At 65.6% G+C, this 18260-nt stretch overlaps 2 protein-coding genes across 3 annotated transcripts; both read right to left on the reverse strand.

The window, feature by feature from the left end:
- Positions 1 to 2323: 2323 nt before the first annotated feature.
- Positions 2324 to 6309, reverse strand: CDC6 (cell division cycle 6). The gene is made up of 12 exons (XM_053965160.1): positions 6281 to 6309; positions 5785 to 6078; positions 5354 to 5563; positions 4825 to 5024; positions 4574 to 4737; positions 4332 to 4438; positions 4053 to 4192; positions 3867 to 3967; positions 3654 to 3718; positions 3309 to 3508; positions 3055 to 3195; positions 2324 to 2941 (listed from the first exon to the last, which is right to left on the reverse strand). Exons 2-12 carry the CDS (start codon positions 6068 to 6070, stop codon positions 2852 to 2854), a joined length of 1704 nt encoding a protein of 567 aa, XP_053821135.1. The 5' UTR covers positions 6071 to 6078; positions 6281 to 6309; the 3' UTR covers positions 2324 to 2851.
- A 597-nt stretch (positions 6310 to 6906) lies between these two features.
- Positions 6907 to 18228, reverse strand: WIPF2 (WAS/WASL interacting protein family member 2). 2 transcript variants are annotated; one of them, XM_053965081.1, is made up of 9 exons: positions 18161 to 18195; positions 12711 to 12780; positions 11944 to 12056; positions 11625 to 11757; positions 11365 to 11490; positions 10294 to 10944; positions 9010 to 9219; positions 8801 to 8902; positions 6907 to 8110 (listed from the first exon to the last, which is right to left on the reverse strand). In XM_053965081.1, exons 3-9 carry the CDS (start codon positions 12004 to 12006, stop codon positions 8070 to 8072), a joined length of 1326 nt encoding a protein of 441 aa, XP_053821056.1. In that variant the 5' UTR covers positions 12007 to 12056; positions 12711 to 12780; positions 18161 to 18195; the 3' UTR covers positions 6907 to 8069. The 2 variants fall into 2 exon arrangements, with proteins under 2 accessions (XP_053821056.1, XP_053821057.1); XM_053965082.1 differs by lacking the exon at positions 12711 to 12780 and having other exon boundaries at positions 18161 to 18228.
- Positions 18229 to 18260: the final 32 nt, after the last annotated feature.

The following is an 18260-nucleotide window of genomic DNA, read 5'->3' on the forward strand; positions in this document are numbered from 1 at the left end:
CCACCGGGGCAGCCGCCGGGCACCGGGGACCCGCGAGAACAGCCCCGCGGCACCGAGCCCGTCACCGGCCGGATCCCGCCCGGCCACGGCGCCCGGCCCCGTCCGTCCCGCGGCGTCGCGGCACCGAGGCCCGGCAGCGGGGCGGGCAGCGGGTGCCAGGGCGCGGCGGGAGGTGCCACCGGCACCGGGTGGCCGCGTCCCCGTCCCACCGGGGCCCCGCAGACCTCGGCCGGCGGGGTCGCGCGGGGTCCTGCCCCGCAGCCCCGGCCCCGGTGCCGGGCGGGAGCAGCGGGGCGGAACGGGGCTGTCAGATGGAATCTGGGTGCCGGCGGTGACGGCGCGGCGGGAGGCGGCCGTGCCCGCCACGTGGCCGCTTATGTAAGGAGAGTGCAAGGGAGGACAGCGAGGCAGCCGGGGCACCGGGGACACCGCCGAGGGGGCGCCGAGCCCCCGCCGCGCACTCGGGGGGCTGCCCGGGGCACAGCCGGGCACCGCCCGGCCCCGTGGGCACGGCACGCGTGTGCGGGGACGGGGGCCGCGGGCATTCGTGTGCGGGAGTCGGGGGACCGGGGCTGCTGGGTGTCCCCGGCTGTGCCCTCGCCGCGCTGCTCCCGCAGCCCGCGGTGACGAACGGCTCCGGCGGGAGCTCCGGCACCCACGCGCCCGGATCCAGCTGCGCCATCGATTTTTCATCCACTGCGGCAGAGCGGAGCTGGGGCTGGCACCGGCACGGCCGGGGGGGGCCTGTCCCCCTACACTGCTGCGCCGCTGTCCCCATCCCCACGCACACAGCCAGGACACGCCAGGACTGGCAACCCCCCGGCCTTGCCAAAGGGTGCCCACCACGGCCGGGCTGGCCCAGACGTGGGAGCGTCCCTGTGCCCTGCCCTGTGCCACCATCACCTCAGCCGTCCCCACGGGGGGACACGGGGGGGCTGGGGATGGAGCAGCTGGGGCCACAGAGGGAGAAGGGTGAGGGAGAAGGGTGAGAGAGAAGGATTGGGGAGAAGGATGGGGGAGAAGGATGGGGGAGAAGGATGGGGGACAAGGATGGGGGACAAGGGTGAGGGAGAAGGATGGGGGAGAAGGATGGGGGAGAAGGATGGGGGAGAAGGATGGGGGACAAGGATGGGGGACAAGGGTGAGGGAGAAGGATGGGGGAGAAGGATGGGGGAGAAGGATGAGGGAGAAGGATGCCTGCCTGCACCACCACCGCGTCACCGCGGACCCGCACACTGCCGGGCGCTTCCTTCCTGACACTGTCACCCTGTGCCATGCCACCGTGTGCCGGGGGGCCGCGTCACTCCCTGGGGCTGGCGCGGGGCAGGACGTGGCCGCCCTGGTCCGTGGGGAGCTGGGGACCCCCAGGCAGCCCATGCTCGGCCCAGCTCTGCCCACGGGCTCTGCCCACGCTGCCCCGCTCAGCTCCAGAGCCTGGTGACAGGCGGCTGGGTCACGGTGCCCGCCGGGCCCCACGGTGTGGGGAGGGGCAGGGTCCCGCAGGGCCCCTGACGTGGGGAGGGCACCGGGACACGGCCCGGAGCGGGCACAGCCCGGGCTGACCCCGGCGCCCGCCCGTGCCGCCGCACACGTCCGACACATGGCTATAAATAGCGCCGGCAGCGAGGCTGAGCCTGCTCGGGGCTCCCAGAATCCCCCGTGCCCCTCCCCTGCCTCGGTTTCCCCGCCGCTCCCCACGGCCAGCAGAGACCGATGTGTCCCCAAGGTGTCCCCTGGCACTGCACCCCGTTCGTGGCGGCACCCAGGGCTCTCACCAGGCCACCCCTTGTGTCCTTGTCCCGGGCAGCCAGTGCAAATGTCCCCGTGTCCTGTGACCTGCAGGGATGCCACAGGCCACAGAGCTGAGGGGCAGAGCCGGGGAGGAGCTGGGACATAGCAGGGTCACCCCTTGGAGCCACAGGGAAACTGAGGCACGCTGGGGATGCCAGTACCACATGCTCCCCCCACCACCAGCACCCCATCCCTGGCCAGGAGCTGCTGAGGGGCAGCCAGGGGTCCTGGGGGACAGGGTGGGATGGTGGAGGTAGGGTGGGATGGAGGGACGTGGGGCACAAGCAGAGCCTCGTGCCCTCCCACTCCCCTCAGCCCCATTTGGAGCCCCCAACACCCCCCCCCGATGAGGAAGCTGCAAAATTAGGTCAAAGCATCCATTATTTAACAGAAACAGAGCTGGGGCCAGGAGCTGAGCCTGGGGCTGGAGCCCAGGAGAGGGGTTGGGGAGGACAGGGCTGGGTCCCCACAGCTGTGGGGCAGGCAGGGACTGGGGGAACAGGGGTGAAACATGGAGGACAGGAGCCAGAGCTGAACCAAAATGACTTTATTTCACGGCAGGAGATAAAGGGATCCCTTGTCTTCTCCCCCCCAGGGGTCCCTGCCCCCCCGTGCCACTGCCAGCACCGGGACCCAGAGCAGGGAAGATTCTCCCTGCAGCCAGAGTGCTCAAGAGGTCCCAGAGAGCCCCAGAAGGCTCTGAAAGAGTTGGGAGCAAACATGGTCTGGGATTCAGGGCAGGAGCAACACCAGACCTCAGGATCACACATCAGGGTGGCAAGGGGGACCAGGAGCACTCACCACTCCCTGAAAAGGACTGGGGGGGGGGCACAGAGGGGCTGGGGGGTGTCCCAGCCTCCTACCTAAGCTCCCAACACGCAGAAATTACAATATAACATTAATAATATTATTACATTAAAATATTAATAAAAAAGACCCCAGACTGACAGCCCCAGGGCCCAACTTGACAAACGTCCCAAGACCTTGGGAGCCACTTGTCTGCTCTTGCCACAGCAGTGAAATCCCCCTTGGGGCCATGGGGAGAGGGCTGCTGGGGGGGTCAGCGCAGCCCCTGGGCCAGGATGCTGCCCACCAGGGCTGTGTCCTGCAGCCTGTGCTCCAGCGCTGCCTCCTCCAGCGTCAGGGAAACCTGGGACGGAGAACAGGGGCGCTCAGCACCGTGCTGCCAGACCCTGCCCCAGTGCCACCACTGGATCGTGTCCCAGCGCTGCCACCAGACCCTGCCCCAGCACCCCACGGTACCTTGGCCAGCCGGGCCTCCTTGGCCCTCTTGAGCTCGAGGACACCACGGGACTCCAGGAGGGTGACAAGGGACAGACACTCGGCCTGGTCGACGGCGGGGAGCTGCTGCCGCCGGCACACCTGGCTGTAGGTGTCGTGGAGCTGGGGAGGGCGGGGGGTGGGGGGGTTACACCACAGCAAAGCACCCAAGAGACACCCCAGGGACACCCACCCGCCGCCCAGGTCAGCCCTGAGAGGGTCCCACCGCCACTCACCTTCCCCAGGGTCACCTCGCGGGCGTGCGAGTGCCGGGCAAGCAGGAGCAGGGAGCAGAGCAGCACCTTCTGCTGCAGAGGGAAGGCGTCCTGGGACCCCCGGGACCCCCCCGCCAGCCGGTCCCCAAACACCTCCGAGAGCACCCGGGAGATGTGCAGGAGCCCCACGCGCTTGGGGACAGGGGACGCCGGGGAGTCACCTGTGGGACAGAGAGAGGATCCCAGGGAGGTGAGAAAAGGGGGGTGGTCGTGGAGAGAGGTGCCCCACAAAGGGAGCCCAGACTCCCACTGAGGTGACCCCAGAGGAGCCCCCGCAGGGTTTTGGCTCTGGCAGCAGTGACTCACCCCCAGGCAGAGGCTTGAGCAGGGTCTGGCCTCGCACCTCCAGCTCCACCACCTCCACGGCGCGCCTGCGGAGGGACAGCCCTGAGCGCCAGGCAGAGCGGGCACCCCTGGCACGGGCACCCCTGGCACGAGTACCCTGGAGCAGGGAAGCCATGGAGGCTCACAGGGACCAAGCTGGCCCTGGCACCACCGGGTTTTGGGGCACACACTGACCTACAGACATCCAGGGCCTTGCGAGCATCACCGGAGACTGCAGAGACCTTGCGGGCACAGAACTGGAGTGCGGCAGAGTCCAGGACGGGGTCACCTGCCACCTGTGAGGCACCAGGGCCATCAGTGCAGCCACCCATGTGAGCGGAGGAGCCACGTGCCCCCACTCTGCCCTCCCCGTGTCCCCACCTGCCCCAGCCGCTCCTGCAGGATGCGGGTGAGCTGCTCCTTGGTGTAGGGTGGGAAGTGCAGCAGCCGGGGGCTGCCGCCCGGGTGGGCTCCCAGCCTGGCCAGGCTCCGGTCTGTCAGGTCCAGGGCATTGGCCAACCCTGCAGGGCAAGAGGAAGAGGAGGATGAGGGCTGTTCTCCAAGGAGGGGGCTGCAAAGGGAAGTCCCCATCAACCCCCCCCCCCCCCCACCAAAGAGAGAGGGCACCCAGGGCAGCAGTGCTACACCCCGCACACTCACCCACGAGGACGAGCCTGGAGCTGGGCAGCTGGGGCCACTCAAAGAGGGTGTAGAGCACGTCCTGGCCTTTGCTCTCCAGCTGGTCCAGCTCATCCAGCACCAGGAGGCTGTGGGAGAGCCCAGATCAGCCCCTGCTCTGTCCCCTCACAGCACGTCAAGCAGGGAGAGCAGAGCTGCTGCCAGCCTGCCTCTCCTGGCATCCAGGGGAATCCCACTCCACCCGCCAGAGACAGGGAACTCACACCATGGGCCCCTGGGCCGTCAGATGCTTCTCCAGGCTCCGGATACGCTCCCGGCCGGTGGCCACGGGCAGCCCCAGCTGCTGTGCCAGGGCAGGGAAGACGCTCTGGGGGCTGCCCAGTGCCATGCAGTTCAGCACCACAGTCCTGCTCCCAGCCAGCTTGTCCTGCCGGGAATGGGAATGTTACACTGGCCCCATCCCACTGCCCCCCAGCCCCCACAGCAGCCCCACGGCTGCGGCCATGGCACAGACCTTGCAGTCGAGCAGAACACGGCTCAGACAGGCTGTTTTCCCAGTCCCAGGGGCTCCGGACACGTAGAGGCTGCCGGGACGGCGCCCCAGGACGTGTTCCTGCAGGAACTGCCGCAGGATCCTCGTCTCCCGCTCCCTGCCCTGGAGCCGCTCGGGCACGGCCGCATGCAGCACCTGCTTGGCCTGCTGGTAACAGGTACCTGCACGGGGAGCAAGAGGACTCAGGGAGGGAGGTGGCACTGCTGGGACTCCATCCCAACTGAGCATCATCCCCATCCCCATCCCTACCTTCATATCTATCCCTAGCTCCATATACCCATCCCTAACCCTGCCTCCATCCCTCACCTCATCCCCGTCGCTGTCCTTTGCTCCACCCTCAGAGACCATCTCCATCAGCATCCCTATGGACCCCTATCACCATCCCCATCCATATTCCCAATCCCTGTCCCATCCCTGCATCCCCATCCCGTCCATAACCCCATACCCAGCCCTGCCCACATCCCCATCCCACCCATAACCCCATACCCACCTTCCTGCCTGAAGAGCCGGGTGCGTGGGTGCTGCCCGCTGAGCCCTGAGCTCCGAGGGGTCTCTGGCCCCCCACTCCGCGGGGACGGCCCCGGGCCCTTGGGCTGCTCGGGGGAGTCCCCAAAGAGCAGGCGACGGCCCCGGTTCTCCTTGCTGCGTTTGGCCGGGGAGCAAGGTAAGGCATGGGGGACGTTGCACAGGTTGTCATCACCTGCGGGGACAACAGGCTGGTGGTGACACGGGGCCGCTCTCCCTGGGGGACTTTATGCTTCAGCGCCCCCCAAAAACCCCGCGGGAGCAGCTCTTCCTCCCGAAAAAGGGGCGAAGCCACAAACGCAGCTGGACCAGACCCTTCTGTCTGCCCCAGCCCCCGGGATGAGAAGGGGGATGCGCCGCCCACCATTCCCGGAGGGTCTCGGTGGCGGGACTCACCCAGGCGTTTGCGGGGGCTCAGGGGCTGCACTGTGGGGCTCAGGGGCTGCGCTGTGGGGCTCAGGGGCTGCGCTGTGGGGCTCAGGGGCTGCGCTGTGGCCCGGCTTGGGCGTTTGTCCGGGGTGGCCTGGCCGGGGTCGGCGGGGCCCGAGGCCTTGGAACGCGGCGAGGGGCGCAGAGCAGGGGCTTCGGGGTCGCTCTTGGCCGAGGGGGCAGCGAGGCGTCGGGCGCTCCTCGTGCGGGGGAAGCCGATGGTGGGCTGGCTCTGCGGGCTGCTGCTGGCCATGGCGGGGGCTGCGGGCGGAGGAGGACAGCGGTCAGAGGGCGGGACGCCGGTCAGGTAAGGAAGACCGCCAACCCCGCGGGTCCCGGCCACCTCCTGCCCCCCTAGTGCCGATCCCCACCGCGCTGGCCCCGTGTCTGGCCCCCCATGTCCCCCCAAGCCCCCCCATGTCCCCCCATGTCCCCCCGGGTCGCCCCCGCTGCCGCCACCGACCTTCTCGCGCCAAATCAGCCCCGGCTCCGCACTTCCCGCCACCAGGCCGAGCTGGCCCCGCCCCCTTCGCCCCATTGGCTGCGCCGCCGCCGCCGCCGCCAATCGCCGCGGCCGGAGGAAGGGCCGCAACAGAGCGGCCAATCAGCGAGCGCACCCGAGGCAGGGCGGAAGGCGCCGGGCGCGGCGCGCGTGGCCTGCTGGGAGTTGTAGTCTGCCTGCGGGCGCTCAGCCCTCCCGGTACCCCCAGTGCTCCCACGGCCCGCGCCCCCCAACCCAGCCCTGCCCGCACTCCCAGTGCCACCAGTTCCTCCTACGCTGCCGCCCAGTCTTGTCTCTCCGCGCTCCCAGTACTCCCCACGCTTTCTCCCAGTATTCCCCACCGCGCTTCCCCCACGCTCCCAGTGCCCACACGCGCCAGTTCCCCCTCCCCCTGCTCCCAGTACCCACAGGCCTCCTTCCCAGTGCTCCCAGTGCCACTAGTAACCCCGATCCTGCCTTCCCACTGCCTCTCTCTGCTCCCAGTACCCTCCACCCTGTGTGGCAAAGCGCCCCGCTCCCAGGACTTTTGGGGCATCACCTCCAAGAAAGAAAAGGGATTCCCTGGGAACCTCCCACTTACACTGTCCTTGACATCATTAATCACTTTATTACTTTTATTTAAATGTAATTTCCAGCTCCTCCAAATTCCTCTGTTCCCTTTTAAAAGGGCCCCTCACTCCGGGAGGGGCAGAACTGTGTTGAACCTTTATTTAACCCAAAATGCAGCGCTGGGGGGGGGGGGGGGGGGCTCATTCTCCAGAGAAACCCCCCACTCACCCCTCACCCACCTCACTCCAGCCTCAACAGGGGAAGGTCCATCATCATAGAAAAAAAATCCCCTGAATGAGCCCCAAACCTGCAGGGGTGGCCCCCCTGCACCCCGTGCCCTTCCTGCTATGGTACAGAGGGATCAGTGACTACGTTAGTGTGACCCCCGCCGCGGGGCCGGGACCACCCGTCGGACAGGGAGTGTAAGGCAAAACATCTCCGGCCCCCAGGGCCCCCCGCACGTGCCCCCTGACTCGCCAGACCCAGCACAAACGCCCCACCCCCCCAATGTAATTAGTGTTTTCTTGTTAAAATGCTCAAGTTTGGGGGGAGTCAGCAGTGAGAGCCAGGGGAATCCCAGGGGGGAGTGCCAGGGGAGCAGTGGTTTTGAGGGGGGCACAGAGGGGGTGGCCCCCCCTGTGGGGTCAGAGAAAGGGGGTCCCCCACAGGCTGTGGGGGTGTCCCTGCATGGTCCCACTCATGTTGCCCCCTGCCTCCACTGGCTCCTGTGCAAAAAAAGCAACGGGCTGTGCCGGGATAACAAGGCTCCACCAGGATAACGAGGCTCTGCCGGCCTGTCCCTGCTTCCCCTCGCTCCGGGGGTCTCACAGCGTGTCCATTCCCTGCCTGAGCCCAGCCCCCCTCCACGAGCCCCCCCGGCCCCGACAGCTGGCACACGGCTCGGCCTCAAGTCCCGTGCCCGGCTCCCAGGCAGATCCCGACGCAGGATCCATGAGGAGGAAGGAGGGATGGACCCCTCCAGGCTTGCCACGAGGCCACTGAGTCCTGGGGGGTGCATAGATGAGGTGGGGCTGGCGGAGCACGCTGGACTGGGGGGGGATCCGCTTGTCCTGGGAAAACCGGAGAGGCTGGGAGCGTGTCATGCAGGATCCGGGGGGCTGGGAGCTGGGGGGATCCGGCTGAGGAAGGGGAAGGAGGTCCACGTCTCTGCTCTGGAACAATCCACCTGCACGGCCCGGTTTCACCTGGGGATGGGGGGCAGAGGGGGAGCCCCACGCGTCGCTGGAAGACAAGGAAGCCTGTTGGAAGCGGGAGCTCCGCAGAGCCGGATCCGGCACGTCTGCTTTCCCTCCTCCACACCCCCGCGCCAGCTGCCGGCCCCCCCCGACCTCCCCGCGGAGATCTGGAGCCTGGGATTTGCGCCTGGCAGCAGCCGCTGCAGCCGCACCGAGCTCGGGGCTTTTCAAACCCGCATTAAACATTCATGGCTCTAAAAATAAACGAGCATCCCATTCTCCCCGGAGTCTCCGCCGGGATCCGCAGCGCTGACGTGCGGCACCAAGGGCACTTTGAGCTCTGCCGGGACCGAGTGCCGGGGCTTATCCTGGGATACACGGAGGGTCTGCATCCCCTCAGCCCCTGCCCAGCCCCGGCGTCCTCCGAGATCCCCTCCGGTGCCAAAGGTGCTCAGCAAAGGCAGGAATGAGCCCTGCAGCATTTCCCAGCAGGCAAACCAGGAGCAGGTGGGATAGGGCATCCGCACAGCCCTAATTTCTGGCCCCAGCGCAGCACGGAGAGCTGCCTTCAGGGCTTGGGACCCCCGGGAATGGGGCTCAGCACCCCCAGAACACCGGCAGGGCCCAGGGCATGGCCACTGCACCACCCACCCTGTGCAGGGACAAAGAGGACAGTGCCAGCCGTGAGGGCACGGGAGAGGAGAGGGAATTTGGGACATCCCCTCCTCCTCCTCACCTCTGTTTGTTTTGCTGGGGTAGATTCTCTGGAAGTATTTATATTCCTCTGGGGCTGGGAAGTCTTCCACGGGATGAAAGGAGTATTTGGATTCAAAGTCATCTGTGAAGAAATGGCAAAAGGGGCAGGTGAGGGAGGGGGGCTCTGGGGGAGGCTGGCCGAAGCCACAGGGCTCGGCTGCGAGGGGGATCCGTGCGGGGGTCACTCACCCAGGAATGCTCTGACAGTGGAGATGGAGTCCCGGTGCCCGTTCCGCACGGGCGGCGGTGGCGGCGGGGGCCCGGCCGGGGTCCGGGTGGGTGGCGGCGGGGGCTTCCCCCGGCCGGGGGGCTCGGCGGGGCCGTGCAGTCTGTAGGGGGGTGGGGGCGGGGGGGCGTCGCGCCCTCCGTTCCGCAGCATCGGCGGCGGGGGCGGCGGAGCTGCGGGGACAGCGGGGTCAGCGCGGCACGGCGCTCCCGGGGCAAACCCAGGGACATCCCCCGGAGCGTCCCAGGCCAGCTGCTGTGCCAGACCGCGGCCCGGGGATGCTCCTACGCGTGCCCGGAGATTTCCTGCTCGCTCCTGACATCTGCATTCCTCATCCCTCCACCAGCTGCAGTGCAGGGACCAGCCAGCCCCGCTGCCCCCCAGCTCGCCGTCCACCCCGGGGGCTGCTCCAGCCCCACATGCTCCCAGCCCACAGTGAGCACAGGTCCCTCTGCACCAGAGGGGATCCCAGGAGCAGCTACGATCCAGCACATCCCTGAATCCGAGGGCAGCAGCTCCACACGGAGCCAAGATGCTGCCTGCCAGGACTGGAAGCCACGTCCGCAGTGTCACCAAGGCAGTGACAGGATCCACAGCCCCTCTGACCCACCTCTCACTCCTGCCCAGCCTCCCGCAGAGGCTCCGTGGCAGTTCGTGCTCCTCATTAGCCTAATTACACTCAGGCTGACAGCGCAGATCCCCAGCTGTAGCTCTGAGGAGGGATTCTGGCAGGGCCAGAAGGACGGAGCGGCTTGGCAGGGGCCCAGGCAGGAGCTGCGGTCTGGACGGGGAGCCCAGGAGTGCACGGGGGGGCACCGAGGCGCAGCCAACACCAGTCCCAGCCACGGGGACAAACTCCCGAGGGCTGCACACCCAGGGAAAGGCTTCTCCCTGCTCTGCCATGGCTTTTTGCACCCTCCCAGTGACATTTAGGAAGCTCAGGGGAGCTATGCTCTCCCACGTTCTCATCTCCCACCCCAGGAGAGCATGGGCAGGAGCTGCTGGGCCACAACCCACCGTCATCACCAGGCTTGGAAGGAGCTGGATGATCATGGTACATGACCAAGGACATGTGTTAAACATGGGACCGCAACTCCTGCCCCGGTCCCTACACCACATGCAGAAGCCTCGCTGTGCCCCGAAGCCAAACTCTTGCCTCCCACCCTGATCACCCCAGTTGCCCCCGGTCACCTCCCACCCTGATCACCCCAGTTGCCCCCGGGCACTGTGAATCGAGTGGCTCTTACCTGCTCCACGGCTTGGGGGGTCTCTGGCCGGCGGCGGGGGGCGGCTGCTCTGCAGGGACGGGGAGGCAGCAGTGGGCGGCGGCGGTGCCAGACCCCGCAGTGGGCCCGGCGCCTTCCTGTGCAAGGAGTTGTGTCTCTGCGGCAGCTCCGGAGCCAACTCGCTGCTGGGGCTGGAGGGGCCGTTGGGGACACCGGGGGGTTGCCGGTAAGGGGGAGGTGGGGGGGCGAGAGACTGGCCCTGAGCGCCCGACCGGACACTGACTGGGGAAGGAGGGGGTTTGATGGGCGGAGGGGCGGGGGGTCCGTCCCTGCTGCCGGGCAGGCGCTGTCCCGGCGTGGGCGGCAGCGGCTTCTCCCGGTTGTAGGGCGAGGCCTTGGCGTGCGCTGGAGGGGGGGCCGGGGGGGCGGCGGCGCGGCGGCCCGGCGGCGGGGGCGGCGGGGCCGAGGAGCTGTGCTTCATGCCGGTGCCGCCGGCGGTGCCGGGCCGGGACAGGTCAGGCAGGGAGGGCCTCTGCGTGCGCGGCAGTTCGGGCGGGGACCCTCGGCTGCTGTCGGCATCGTCCTGAGGGCGGCTGTTGCCGGCCGGCACGGGGGGCCTGGGAGCAGCTGCTCGGGAGCCAGGGACTTGCAGTGTTTGTTTAGTGGAGCTGTCTGCGGGGAAGGAGAGCGCAGTGAGGGGTTGGGGGACAGCACAGGAGCAGTGCCCTGTCCCTGCACAGAGCCACGGCCAAGGAGTGCCAGGCCACAGGGACGGCTGTTTGGCACACGCAGGGAGCTGGCACCAAGCACAGCCACACAAGGCTCCTCTCTCACCACTCTACTCTGTGGCCACCACAGAGAACACACAGAGTTCAGCAATACATGAAAACTCCTGCACCCTCCAAGAAGTCCGTGTGTGGAACTGAGGCTCAGGGAGGGCACAGCTGGCCTGTGCCATGCATGGGATGTGATTTGGGATCCTGCCTCTTAGCAGCTGAAATCCCCAGGGATGCACAGTGAGATCCTCAACCCCTCCCTGCTCAGGGCCCTCCCCAGGGACCCCCACACAGACGATGGGCCCGTGGCCATTACCTGAGCTGTCCTTGGCTCCCACAGGTCTGAGCTTGGGAACGCCGCCTTGGAAGAGGCCGCCCTTGGGCTGGATGGCAGCTGAGCCGGAGCTGGAGCCGTAGCTGCTGCCGCCGCTGCCCTTGGGCTCTGAAAGGAAGGAGGCAAAGAGGTTAAGCCTGGAATTATCCGCTCCTCCAATGAGGAGCTGCTGGGAACCAGATGGGCAAGCAGAAGGGTACGGCGGCGCCCAGCGTGGGGCCAGGAGCCTCCCGGGAACTCACTTTCCAGGATGGGTGCACTCCGGTCATTGATTTGGGTCACTTTCCTGAGCTTGGTCCCTTTACAGATGTCCTGCAGGAGGGCCCCGCGGCCCCGCTGCTCCTCTCGGCTCAGCTTCGGCGGTTCCGTGTTCGCCTGGAGAGCAGCAGCAGCTCAGCACCTCCCCAGGACCCCCCCGGCACAGGAACGGCCCAGCTCTGCATTCCCACCTCCCAGAGCAGCCCACCCCTGCCACAGCCAGCATTCTCCAGGGGAAATTCCTCTGGCAAGCGGCCCCCTGTGGGGACAGGCCACCTCCCAGCCCAGCGAGGTGACCCCTACCTGACTGAGGGTGGGGGGTGGCGGGGGGCCGGGGGGCGGCGGCGGGGGAGGAGGGATCGGCATCCTGGCGGCTCCGGGGTCTCAGCGCTGGGGGCAGGCCTGGGCACTCATGCCTGCGGGAAGGGAGGAAGCGGTCAGGGAACACGGGGGAAAGCCGGCGGTGAAACGCAGCCCCAGGGAATTGTGCTGGTGCCCTGTGCCCGGAGCTGTGCAGAGCAGCAGCTGGAGCTGCTCTGCCAGGCTGTACCAACACCTTGGAGCAGCAGGTCCCAGAGGTGGGAGCCAGCACATCCCCAGCCCAAATCCCCAGGGCTCCCACAGCGCCTGCAGTCAAAACCCAGGACGTGTCTCACACAACCACCTCGCCCAGCAGACAAAACCCGGCCAAGCTGATCCTGCACCATCCATCCAGCTCCTCCAGCTGCACCCAGAGGCCGCTCACTTGGGAGTGTGACAGTAGCCCGCCAGCACTGGCACGTGGCCCCATGGCCTCTCCATCCATGGCCAGGGCAAATCAGCCAGTTGGCTCCGGCTCCACAGCAGCCAGAGCAGCACGAAGCAGCACAGGGCTCCCATCCCTGAATTTCCCGACCTCTTGTCTCCTACATCAATAACCCCCCAGCACTGAAGGCTCTCTGTGCCCCACAACTCCAAAGCCCCCTCAAAGCTGTCCAAACAATCAGAGAAACCGGCTTTCCCAGGACAGATCTGGCAACGCCCCAACTCATCAGAAGCCCAGAATGAACCTTTCTGGCACCACAGCTCACCTGGAACAGCTCCCGGGGCTCCGCGGGGCCCGGTAGCTCCGGTCGGCACTGGAGATGGAACACACAGGGACTGGGGACAGGAAGAGGAGCCTGAATCACTGGCAGGTCATAGGCCCTCGTGCCACTGACAGCAGCGCTCAGGTAGGGCCTCCCATAGCACCGGCTCAGGGAATAGGAATGTGATGACTGGAGGCCTTGCTCACCACATGGAGAGTCCCAGGAGCTCAGAGCAGACCCTGAGGCAGGGGACAAATGTCCCTCTCTGGGCCACAGATGTCCTTCCCACAGGAAAACCTATTCCACAGTCACTAACGGGAACCACACCACAAACAGGAGGAAAGAACAGGGCAGTTTCACACCTGAAACATCCGATTTCCGAGCCCTGACCTCCAGGGCAGGTGACACAGGGCACGGGAACAGCCCCCACCGCAGGGAAAGTTCCTTTATGACTCAGGTTTGTACCAGGTATTAAGAGCCAGATCCCTTCTCACACTCATCTCCTGCTAGATAAACTACAGCTTCCTAATCCCACAGGACACAGGTCCATCCTCTGTCAGACATTCCCATGGTGTGAGAACGGGAAGCAGGGAGCAACAGCATGGCTGCCACAGCAGCGGCTCCCCTGCCCTGAGGCAAACCACTGGCTCTGGGGTTCAGGGAAATAAATAAATACGTAAACTGCCTTTTAATTAAAATCAGCTCTTCTACCCTGTGAGAAGTCCTCAGCTACAGCTTCATCAGGAAGACATTCCTCCCTCTATCTTATGGCATTTTCCAAGTCACCCGAGACTCCCAGCTCCCCAGTGACAAACGTGGTGCTCCTCTGCCCCAGCCTGAGGCCTCCCACCCAGGAGCCCACGTCCATCGATCCCTCCGGACACTCCAGCCAGGAACAGCTCCCAGCAAACCCATCCGGCCTTTGCCTTTCCCACTGGAGCAGGATCACAGACTGCTCTGAACGTGCTCGTCTGGGACGTGTTGGAACAGGAACACCTTTCCCTGTGCTCCTTCCCACCCGCAGTGGGATCACAGGGCCAGGGTGGCACGAGTGGCTCCGGGCAGAGCCGCAGCCATGCTGGATCAGCTGCCGGAGGGAATTAGCAGGGATCCAGCTGAGGAACACGTCAGGTAATGAGACTCCTGACTGGGGCTCGTGTGTCACAGCCCTGAGCCAGCACAGGAGTGATGCCAGGGCCACCACTTTCCGACCCACGGGAACGTCACACATTGTGTCCCCGCTCTGCTCCTGTGCCAGCTGGTGACTCCCAGGGTGACACTTCCCTCGGTGGCCCCTGTGACAGCGACGCATCTCACAGACAGACAAATAGGGATTTGTCAGCTGGCACAAACCATCCAGTGCCACCCGTGCCAGGCCAGCACTGCTGGGGTCTCTCAGTGTGACCTGCTGACACCCTGCGACAGGCTCCAGACAATCCACAGGGACAATCCACAGGGATCTGTAGGACAAGGGGGTTATTTCTACAACCAGATCACGAGTCACTATCTCCCCTCTAAGGTGCCCTTACAGCAAAACCTGCGCTCGGATCCAGGCTCTGACCTAGAAGAGCGAGAGGAAAGGAGAGAAGAGTTTAAGCTAAAGCAGCTGAGGATAAACTGGAGCTGAATTCCCAAGAAACAGGTCATTCCATTTCGGTGCACGGCCCCGTTTGGGCTGGGGATTAACAGCAAAGGTCACATTGAAAAACCAAAATCGAGAGGCCCCGAACTCAGCACATGGCTGGGAAAAGCTGAGAGCTCTGGGTGGGAATGGTGCCTTTGAAATACAGCCTGGATCTTTCATGTGCAAGAAGACAGACCCAGCTGATACAGATTAGGGAGACAGGAGCTAAATCCTCCAGGAAAAGAAAAAAGGGGGGAGTTCTCCTCCCAGCACTCCTTCATGCCTGGAACAACACTGCAACTTCTCTGTGCTCCTTCTCCTTTGTTCTTCCCTACCAGGACCCTCCACCAAGACACATCAGAGCCTCTGAGGGCTCCAAGTGCCGTGGTGGCAGCTCCCTGTGCTCGCAGGGAAAGTGGCTGGGAAGAGCTGAATCCAGAGACACCAATGGAAAAAAGCTGGGCTGAGCAGGAGGGGCAGGTTTACACAGTGCCTTTGCTTTTCCAATCCAAACCAAACCTCAGGAAAGCTCTGAGCAAAGCAGGAGGGAAACAAGGTGTGAAGAGCTGTCCCTTGAGAGGAGGGAGAGATCAGGAGATCGAGGTCACCCTGTGCAAAGCTGCTTCAGAGCTGCTGTTCCACACGCTAGAGCCCACCACGGCCACAGACGCCTCAGCAGTGATTTGGATCAGCACTTCCCTGTCAGCCCTGGGATCAAAACATGACTAAATCCCAAGAACTTGACATTCAGCTGCCCCTTGTCCCCTAAAAGCAGCAGGATTGGGCAGATCCGGCCCAGCCTGGGAGACACGCCATGTTTTCCAGGCATTTTTCAAGTCCCTGTTTGCCGTGGAGGGAATTGAAACGCCCTCCCCAGCAGCAGCCCCCATCCCGGGGGGATTGCTGCTGGAGCAGGACAGGCAGCAGCAGTGACCTTCAGCCGCCTATTTCCTCGCTTTTCAGGGGGATTTGGGCTCCGGGCGGATTTGTATTTCACATTTGCAAGCCCGAGCTGCAGCGCCTCATCCTCAGGGAGGCTTTGAACTGCAGATCAAGAGGAATTTCCACCCTCTGATGTCGGTGCAGAAATGCGGCCGCACCGGTTTGGGAACGACTTCCAAGGCTGGACCTCTCCAACACCCGCCCCCGCGCCTTTATCTTCCCTCTCTTCCCATCCCAACCCGCAGCTCCTCGTTACCCCCTCCCAAATTCCAGCCCTGTCCTCCCTCCGCAGCCTGACATTCCTGCCCGCTCCCGAGGAGCTGAGGATGCTACATAAATAATTTATCCTGAGCGACAGCCATCGCAGGATTTAAGGTCATTCAGGCTTTTAAAATCCTATCAGCATGCTTCCCGAGCCGAGCTGCCAGCTCCATTTGGAGCATCCCGCGGAGCCGGCGCATCCCCGCGTGCAGACAGACAGACACGCTCCGGCCCCGCGGGATCCAGACGCTCCCTGTGAATTATTAACGACCCGCGGGCTCTGACGAGGCATTTTTAACAAAAACCCCGAACTCCAGCGTTTCTAATTCCTCAGGGATGGGCTCCACAGCCTCAGTTTCCCCACCCACCCACAGCTTCTACAACCTCAGTTTCCCTATCCATCCTCAGCTTCCACATCCTCCGTTTTCCTCCCCACAGTTTCCTTGGACTCAGTTTCCCAGCTTCCACAGCCTCAGTTTCCCATGCCCGACCACGGAACCCTCAGCTCAGTCTGTCCCTCGCTCCCATCTCATCTCAGGTCACTCAGCAGAGGAAACCTTTAATCAGGAGCAAGGCACCCTGTCCCGAAATTCCGCTGCAGCAAAGGGAAAAGCAGGAAAAGCCCGTCCTGCCAGGCCCGCAGCCTCCCCTGCCGCTCCCCCTCGGCCCAGGAGGCAAAAGGAAGCCGGGAAGGGAGAGGTGGCACACGAGGGGCCGGGCAGGAACCGAGGGGCTGGGCAGGAAGCGCGGGATTGTTCCAGCGGGAGGAAGCGGCAGGAGGCGCGGGGACTTCCCGGTTCCTTCGAGCCGGAGCTGGGAACTCCGGGTGCGGGCAGCGATCCCGACAGCGCTCCTGACAGCGGGGTCCTGCAGCGGGCGCGTGCTCCCGGTGCACCGGCCTTCCCACCCGTGCTGCCTGCGGCACGGGGCTCGGGAAGGCCGTTGGACCGGGAGCAGGGAGTCCTGGATGTGCTTCCCCGGGGCGGGAGGGACAGCTCAGCCCCGGCGTTGCCCCAGAAAGCCGTGGCTGCCCCATCCCTGGAAGTGTTCCAGCTTGGACGGGGCTTGGAACAACCCCTTCCAGTGCAAGATGGGATTTAAGGTCGTTTGCAACTCAAGTCATTCCAGGATTCCACGGAACTCCGTGTCCATGGTCATCCCTAAGCCACCACAGGCTCCCAAAGGTCCGCCCCTCTCCTTCTGTACCCCAAATAGGGTCCCCCCTGTCCTGACAGGCCCCAGTGCACCCCCAGCCCTTACTGGTTCACAGGGCGGGGGTCCAGGGGGGTCCTGGGAAGGGTGGAGGAGTCCAGGGGGTCAGTGTGGGGGTCCAGAGGGGTCCTGGGAGTCAGTGTGAGGGTCCCAGGGGTCAGAGAGGGGGTCCAGGGGGTCCTGGGAAGGGTGGAGGGGTCCTGGGTAGACACAGGGGTCACACTGGGGGTCCCTGGCCCCTGGTCCTGCCGGTTCTGGATGACCCCAAGGGGGGTCTTGGGGAGTGGACCCTGAGGTGACCCAGGAGTCAGGGGAGAGGGGTCAATGGGGTCACGGTGGGGATCTCAGAGGCCATAGGGGGAGCCCCAGGGGACAGTCTGGGGTCAGAGTCTCCATGCCGGGGGTCCCTATGGTGGGACCCCAGGCACCCAGCCCCATTGTTTCAGGGCACCCCCAGGCTGGGGGTCCAGGGGGGTGCTGGGCAGGGGTGGAAGGGTCCAGGGCATCAATACGGAGGTCTCAGAGGGGTGCCAGGAGTCACAGTGGGGGTCCCAGCCCCCCAGCTCTGGAGACCCTCAGGTTGGGAGTCCTGGGGAGGGGTCCCTGAAGTGACCCAGGGGTCAGGGTGAAGGGGTCCAGGGGTCAGTGCAGGGATCTCAGGGCAGTCCCAGAGGGGTCAGGGTGGAGGTCCCAGACCCCTGGCCCCGCTGGCTCCAGCCAACCCAAATTCAGGAGCCCAAGGAGGGGTAGACAAGCCCAGGAGGTCAGCGTGGGGATCCCAGGGGGTCCCAGGCCACTGGTCCTGCCAGTTCCAGGCACAGCCAGGGTGGGGGTACAAGGAGGGTCCTGGGGAGCGATCCCACACGTAACTCCAGGGTCAGGGTGGAGGGGTCAAGGACGGTACGGGGGTCTCAGTGGAGGTCCATGGAGGTCCCGGGGACGGCTCCCCGAGGAGACCGACAGGTCAGGGTGAGGGTCGCCATGGTGGTGGGGTCACAAGCCCCAAGACATGCAGGTTCTGGGCTGCCCTGGTGGTGGTCCAGGGTAGTTTTGGGGAAGGGTCCCTGACGTGACCCAGGAGTCAGGGAGGTGGGAGATCTCACGGGCGGCCCAGGGGTCAGGGTGGGAGGGTCCAGGGGGTCCCCGGGCCTCGCCGGCTCCTGTCACTCCACAGCCGGCCCCGCGGACCCCTCAGGTGGCTCCGAGGACCCTCAGCCGGCCCCGGGCACCCCCAAGACCCGCGCAGGCCTCAGCGCACCCCCCGCCCCGACGGTCCCAGGCGCGGCACAGGCCGCACGCACGCACCCCAGGCCACCGCACCCCACACAGGCGTCCCGCGGCCGCAGTCCCGGCCCCCCGAGCCCCGCTCTCCCCGGCCCGGCCCGCCGATCCCCCCCGGCCCTCCCCCGCTCACCCGCGGCTCCTCCCGCCGCTCCCGGCCCCGGCCCCAGCCCCGCCGAACGAAATGGCGGCCCGGGCCCCTTGCGCCTGCGCGGCCGCACCGGATGCGGGCG

This window comes from Vidua chalybeata, chromosome 26, assembly GCF_026979565.1.
Source record: "Vidua chalybeata isolate OUT-0048 chromosome 26, bVidCha1 merged haplotype, whole genome shotgun sequence".
Lineage (NCBI taxonomy): Eukaryota > Metazoa > Chordata > Aves > Passeriformes > Viduidae > Vidua > Vidua chalybeata.

Bases quoted from the DNA above. Each gene is read 5' to 3' on its own strand.
- WIPF2 (XM_053965082.1), bottom strand. From the start codon at position 12,006: ATGCCGATCCCTCCTCCCCCGCCGCCGCCCCCCGGCCCCCCGCCACCC. The intron at 9,220-10,293 runs GTAAGAGCCACT...CTGTCCCCGCAG, and splicing joins CCCCCCAAGCCGTGGAGCAG to CTCCGCCGCCCCCGCCGCCG. The intron at 8,903-9,009 runs GTGAGTGACCCC...ATTTCTTCACAG, and splicing joins CACTGTCAGAGCATTCCTGG to ATGACTTTGAATCCAAATAC.
- CDC6 (XM_053965160.1), bottom strand. From the start codon at position 6,070: ATGGCCAGCAGCAGCCCGCAGAGCCAGCCCACCATCGGCTTCCCCCGC. The intron at 4,439-4,573 runs GTGAGTTCCCTG...GCTCTCCCACAG, and splicing joins ACGGCCCAGGGGCCCATGGT to CCTCCTGGTGCTGGATGAGC. The intron at 3,509-3,653 runs GTGAGTCACTGC...TCTGTCCCACAG, and splicing joins GCTCAAGCCTCTGCCTGGGG to GTGACTCCCCGGCGTCCCCT.